Source organism: Phaethon lepturus, unplaced genomic scaffold, assembly GCF_000687285.1.
Source record: "Phaethon lepturus isolate BGI_N335 unplaced genomic scaffold, ASM68728v1 scaffold44673, whole genome shotgun sequence".
Classification (NCBI taxonomy): domain Eukaryota; kingdom Metazoa; phylum Chordata; class Aves; order Phaethontiformes; family Phaethontidae; genus Phaethon; species Phaethon lepturus.
In genome coordinates, this window is record NW_010529186.1 from 6,491 (window position 1) to 13,310 (window position 6,820).

Here is a 6,820-nt window from a genome sequence, read left to right on the forward strand (position 1 = left end):
GTCTTCGAGAGCGCACAGATGTCCCAGACCGCCAGCCTACCGCCGGCTCTCCGGTACCGCTCATCCTCACCGCGGTCCGACTGAAGAATGGTGTTACTGCGGGTTCTTCAAGATGCGCCCGTGTCTGAAGTCGTAGACGTGACGACAGAGGAAAACCAGCTCGGGGTCAGTGTCCTCGGGCACCTTGCGGTGCAGAGGTGTGCTTCGAGAGCGCACAGATGTCCCAGACCGCCAGCCTACCGCCGGCTCTCCGGTACCGCTCATCCTCACCGCGGTCCGACTGAAGAATGGTGTTACTGCGGGTTCTTCAAGATGCGCCCGTGTCTGAAGTCGTAGACGTGACGACAGAGGAAAACCAGCTCGGGGTCAGTGTCCTCGGGCACCTTGCGGTGCAGAGGTGTGGAGTACTCTTCCGAGGGAGGAACCATAATAGTTTTCCTGCCTGGGATTCCTTCGACTCGACGCTTTGCCAAGGCACAAAATCTGCAATGCAATTACATCAGAAGAGTTAGCACGAACTTGTTTCATCTTCCACTGTTTGCGTCAGTCTGTCTCGCCAGAAGCCACAACCCTGGCTGCCCAAGGATGAGGGGTGGAAGGGGAAGAGCGCAGAGCAGAATCAAGCCTTGCTCAAGAGGAGGGTGTGAAGTCGCTATTGCTTTTGATCCCACCCTGAACTGTAGGAAGCAGCACAACGGTTTATATTTCTATACTGGTGGATGCCGTACAGTATGGAAAATGACTGCAATTAATGAGATGGGCAACGAAGCTGGTGAGGGGTCTGGAGAACAACTCTTACGAGGACTTGCGAACTGGGATTTCCCTCTTATGAGGCTGAGGGAACTGGGGGTGTTCAGTCTGGACAAGAGGAGACTGAGGCGAGACCTCATCGCTCTCTACAGCTACTTGGAAGGAGGTTGTAGTGGGTGGGTGTTGGTCTCTTCCCCCAGGTAACCAGCGATAGGACGAGAGGAAATGGCCTCAGGTTGTGCCAGGGGAGGTTTAGATTGGATATTAGGAAAAATTTCTTTACTGAAAGAGTAGTCAAGCATTGGCACAGGCTGCCCAGGGAGGTGGTGGAGTCACCACTACTGGAAGTGTTCAAAAAACGTGTAGACGTGGCACTTCAGGACATGGTTTAGTGGGAATGGGTGTCAGGTTGACGGTTGGACTTGATGATCTTAAAGGTCTTTTCCAACCTTAATGATTCTATAATTCTAATCCACTTTGCTTTTACTGCTTTGGCCTCGTTTTTGTTAATTAGCCCCAGAAAAGGCTTATGCATCAGGCTGCTGTTTAGGCAAACGTGGAATTCAGGATATCTTCAGGGAACATCTCTCAAAGGTGACCTTACCCACAATAGCATGAAGTAAAGCCTGCCACAGGAAGGAATTCCAGAGGACTGGGCTGTTAGCAAGGAAATGAGTTGTTTGGATCCAAAGCTTAGGGTTTTGTTTGTTTGTTGTGCTGCTTTGGCTGGGATAGAGTTAATTTTTTTCATAGTAGCTAGTACGGGGCTATGTTTTGGATTTGTGCTGAAAACAATGTTGATAACACAGGGATATTTTAGTTACTGCTGAGCAGTGCTTACACAGCATCAAGGTCTTTTCTGCTTCTTACCCCACCAGCGAGTAGCTGGGAGAGGACACAGCTGGGACAGTTGACCCCAGCTGACCAGAGGGACATTCTGGACCGTACGACATTACGCTCAGCATATAAAGCTGGGGGAAAAAGGAAGGGGGGAACGCTGGGAGTGGTGGTGTTTGTCTTCAAGTTACCGTTACGCATGATGGAGCCCGGCTTTCCTGGAGATGGCTGAACACCTGCCTGCCGGTGGGAAGTGGTGAATGGATTCCTTGTTTTGCTTTACCTGTTAAACTGTCTTTTACCTCAACCCATGAGTTTTCTCACTTTTATCCCTCCAATTCTCTCCCCTGTCCCACCGGGGGGGAGTGAGCAAGTGGCCGTGTGGGGCTTAGCTGCCTGCTGGAGTTAAACCATAACATTGGTTTGGTTGGTTTTGAGGTTTTTTGGGTGGGTTTTTGGGGGAAGTTTCTTTGAGTTTTCAACAGAAAGAGCAAAATTCAGCTTATGAAGAATTTGTGAGCAGTTTGTTTTTAGAAATTCAAACAGCAGAGCCCTAGGCTAGGAGCAGGAGGACTAAGAGGAGTCCATTAGGGCTGAAACATCCCCTCCATGGTAAGGCTGCACAGCCAACAAGATGCACCCAGCAAAACTGAAGAGATTTAAAGCACTGTTTTGCATTATGGATTTGTGTATCCATTCGACCCCTACTTTCATTCTGCCCTGCGCATCCATCCATCAAAGAATGGCAGTCTTGAATATGGATGCCCGGAAGTTCTTACTGACAAAGTTTCAATTCAATCAGCAAGAGCTTAACAAGTAAAAGCCTTAGTCGCTACTCAGAGATGCTGCTGCCAAAACACCCGGATCTGCAAGCACACACACTAGTGTCTAGTAGCAGCACTGACAAAAGTACCTCAGGTGCCACAGCTAGCCAAAAAGCCTGCTATGTGCCACAGGGGGTAGATATACAGGATGATTTCCTGTCCTGCTTAGTTCTTAGCTCCACGTTACGGGTTTTCCCGCGCTGTTCTCCACTGATGTCCACATGCTGTGGTACCAAGTTGCTGGCTGAGGCTAAGCCACGACGCATGCAGAGTGAGTGTAATTCATGCAGCTCCAAGCAGACCAAAGTGTGTAGGGTGGGACAGTTCTGCTGGGTGACGGCTGGACATGGAAGGAGTGACAAGAGCAGGAGGCAGATGAAGGTCTCCGGAACAGCAGCAAGTTAAGAGCACCACCTACCTGCAGTACTCTGCAAAGGTCAGCACGTAGCACTTCTCCTCTATGCAGGCAACACTGTTTTCGTCCTGATGCCGGGATGCAAAGATCTCATTCTGCAAGACAGGAAAGAAGAGGTCACCCAGCTGGCCAGGAGCCCCAGGGAGGCAGGGCCAGCTCCACACCTTCACCCATCACCTTAAAGGGCAGTCTATCAAAGCATGCTCATAGCGGATACTCTTTAAAGCCAGTATTTCACGTAATCCAGACACCTTCCAGGTGTTTTGGGGCCTACTTATAGTGTGCACCAGAATTTTATGCAGCATCACGTGAGCAAAGCATTAAGAATTCTACCATCATTTAACACTGCCCCGCACACTTTGTGAGGCCAAGTGCCCAAGTCCCACACATTCTGCCAACGTTACAAAAGCACTTCAGCAGCAAGGCCACCACCAGCTACACCACTTGGCCTCCTTCCTCCCGGGGATGACGGACAGCTTGTGGCCACTGCCGAGAAGTGTCCCAGGAGAGGAGCTTTTGCAATGCTGCACTGCAAAAAATAAAAGCAGCATTTTGAAAGCACTATTGCAATGCCTGGGAATGACAATGAGACAGGTAAGAGGGAGGAAGGTGGAGTACATCAGGGGAGGTAATGCAGAGGCTCAGAAACAACCCTGCAAGAGGTGCCTTTGCTCCAGCTTATCCAAAATCTGACTTTGTGCACAGACTCCACATGGAAAGAGCCTTCAGACCTTATCCCGAAAACCCAGTGAGCAATGCTCCTGCAGGCAGGGGGTCAGAGTGCTCCCCACCCACACGTTCCTCCGAGCTCCTCAGGGTGTTCTTCATTCATTCTCCCTTTCCTGTACTGGAAACCCTTCCAATCCATTTGTACAGCTAAGAATTGAAACGGAGGTTGAATAGCACTTTGCTGTCTTTACTACTACCCTTTGACACATGACCAGTCTTTCTGATCCATCTCTAAATCAGAGCTAAATCCACCACTTTCCGCATCCCAATTCAATTAAAAAAGCTGGTTTAGTGAGGGAAGTAGCAATAGCCTTTTTTCCCAGGGTAATTTAGGAAACTTGGCTCTGCAGCAGGCAGGATTGGTTAGATATGGGGCAACCCAGACAGAGCCATTTGAAAGAATTTCAGGTGTGGTTAGATCAGCAAAGATGATCTCTGGGAATAAGGATGCTCTGCACAAGTCTGGAAGCATTACCTGCAGGCTTTGTTTCTGCTCACAGCCCCAGGGAAGGAGGCTGGAAGGAAGGACTCACAAAAGGGTCACCGTTTGGGGACATGCTTAATCAGAGAAACTGAACATGCCACACCTCACTTCTGCACGTTGGGGTTTTGGTCTACTCCTTAAATCAGAACTATCTGAGTCATCTTTGGCAAGCCCATCCCAGCTACTCAGCCCAAATGGCACTCTCTCATTTGCAGTCTTGTGTAATTAAGCAGGTATGCAAAAAACCGGCTTAATTCCTCCTGGCCAGACTACTGGCACTCTCTCAACACTAAAATGCAACTTGATACAGTCATGCTTCATTTATGGACCAGAAAACTCCAAGTTACCACATTTTGGTTTAGAAACTCATCTGTGCCCTGCAAGTCAGGCAGGTACAATTCCCCGGCTGTTTCCCAGTCCTGCTCTCACCCACTCCCTCCCCTTTTATTTAAAAAAAGTGAAAAAAGGAAAAAAGGCACCAAGTATTTTGGTGGGTTGAAAACAGCAATAAATTCTCCATTCCCAGTTTAAAAACAGCTTGTTCTGTCACCCGACACAAGCCCATGCAAAGCAGAGCAAGGTGTGAAGTCATAATGATTCACACGTTTTTCCTTTTAAAAAGCAACTTCTATTATACTGGCACAACATCCTCGAGTCAGTCTTTAATTCTCATCATAAATCTATACAGAGGAAGGATGATGCATCCACGTTTTTGCACAAAACAAGTTTCTGGAGTTTAAGAAGCAGATTAAGGAATTTATGATAAAAAAGCAGCACATGATATAGGTACTCCAATGTCCTGCAGAATTGCAGGAGGAGCTTTTGCACTGAGCTCTGCATTTCTGAGCGAATTAGAATACACTTTTTGGAAAGGCATCTGATCTTGACTCAGTATAAACTCGCTCTTCCTTACTCCTAAGGTAGCAGTCAAAACAACTTTTCACTTAATGCTGAGGATTTTCTCAGATTAAAGGGGAGAAACATCACAATTTAGCAGAGGCAGCCATGTAAAGAATGCAGCAGCTTCTGTTACAGACCAGAATTTCTACACATAACAATAAGTTGGGGAAAAGCCCATATATAGGACACCACTACCACTCAACACATCTGGCAACAGCTGCATCACAGCCAAGAGACAGCTCCATTTTACTCAAACCAGAAGTTCAGCCCCCTGAGTTTGAGGCCTGCCAGGAACGCAGGGAGATACTCAGGCTAATCCCCTCTTCCTGCAGAAATACAGACATGCCAGGATACCCTCGCCCCGAGTTTCGCATTCGGACGGCTGACCTGGTGCATACTGGGATTGCGGCCTCCCTGAGTGTGCTCCGGTCTGTAATACCACAAGAGGCTCATCATCAGCTCCCCTGGAAAAAGATTTATTAAAATATGTCAAGCTTCAGTTTTCTCATAATGCTTTCCCACTAATAACCAGCTTCCTCCTCCTGCTTCATCCCTTTCATTCCCACAGCGCTCACGTAGAGGCAGCTGTGCCATGATAAATATTTCATGCTGAACTAGGTGTCCTTTTGTTACAGCAAGAACCTGTATGAAGTCGGTCACGTTGCTATTCTGTTACACCTTCACCTCCTTCTGCTTGTGTTACATCGTCACAACGATGCCAGTTAGGCACAAAATAAAAAAAATTCAAATCCTTCCATCTGAAAAAAGTATCCATTCACACTGCAAGCTGGAAAAGATGCTCATCCAAAGCTCTGTACTTGCACCTTAACTCCCAGGTTAATGCCAGAATTGCTGTTACAGGATGACATGACCAAGATGGGCCTCACCACACGTTGATCACTTCTTTTACACATAACTTTTTTTTCCTTTTAAGCAAGGCCCGTACTTTACAACATTTAGCACAGCTTCCTTAGCGCAGGTATCACTAGTCAGATGTGGGACCTTAACATCAAAACCACACTACTCCAACCACCACCTCTACTTGGGTCCCATTGAGAGCTCCTGCAGATAAGCCCATGCTCCACACCAACTCCCAGCCCAGATGTTGAGCATTTGGGTAAACAGCAGCCCGAGATGTCTGTTGCAATGAAATAATAAAGGAGATCATTGCTAAGATGGGCACTTGGCAGATGTTATGTGCTTTCATGACCAGGAAGATTTTGATTAGCAGTCCCAGGCTAGTGATTATAGTGATTAAAGAGTATTTCAGTTCCTGGGACAATCTGAATGAAAGCTCATCTCTTCCTCTTCATCACCCGGTCTGGCAGCAGCAGGGTACCCTAACAAGCTTGCCGCTCTCCCGAGATCCATCACCTCCCCAGTTCCAGCTTACCCTCGTCTGCCAAGCACAGAGGCAGTACATACCCTTTTGGCACAGTACCTGTTTTGGGATCTTCCCACAGAGCCGATATCTTCGCAACGTATGGCATAGATTTCTTCCGGGGTCCCGATTTCAAGAGGACAGTATCGCGTACCCGGATAATCTCCCCATCTCTCTCCACAGCCTGATAGCTCTTGCGAACAGCTGGCTCCGGTTCATTCTACACCATTAAAACACACACAAAAAAACAAAGCAACCTGAGTGTACAAGCAGAGAGTCAGTTTATTGTTCGCTACCCCAATCCAAGACTCCTTTGGTCCCGCTGTGAATTAAGAGCTTGCCTAAGCCTACTATGAGCTAAGTGCTTCCACTCCAACAGATCTCCGAGAGAAGTCATACAGTATAAGACCACTTGTAGCGTCTCTATTCCCACCAGGTTGGTTTATAACAATGATCAGGTCAAACAAGTTACTTCTTCTACGGGTAGGGCATTCATAGGG

General features: G+C 47.8%; 1 protein-coding gene across 1 annotated transcript in view; it reads right to left on the reverse strand.

Moving 5' to 3' along the window:
* Nucleotides 1-177: 177 nt before the first annotated feature.
* BAHD1 (bromo adjacent homology domain containing 1) overlaps nucleotides 178-6,820 on the reverse strand; it is a 13,826-nt gene continuing 7,183 nt past the window's right edge. The window contains exons 3-6 of the mRNA XM_010283856.1: nucleotides 6,381-6,540; nucleotides 5,327-5,403; nucleotides 2,830-2,921; nucleotides 178-483 (exon numbers count right to left, since the gene is read on the reverse strand). Coding sequence (XP_010282158.1) covers nucleotides 294-483; nucleotides 2,830-2,921; nucleotides 5,327-5,403; nucleotides 6,381-6,540 — 519 coding nt within the window. The 3' untranslated portion in view covers nucleotides 178-293. The remainder of the gene's footprint in view (nucleotides 484-2,829; nucleotides 2,922-5,326; nucleotides 5,404-6,380; nucleotides 6,541-6,820) is intronic.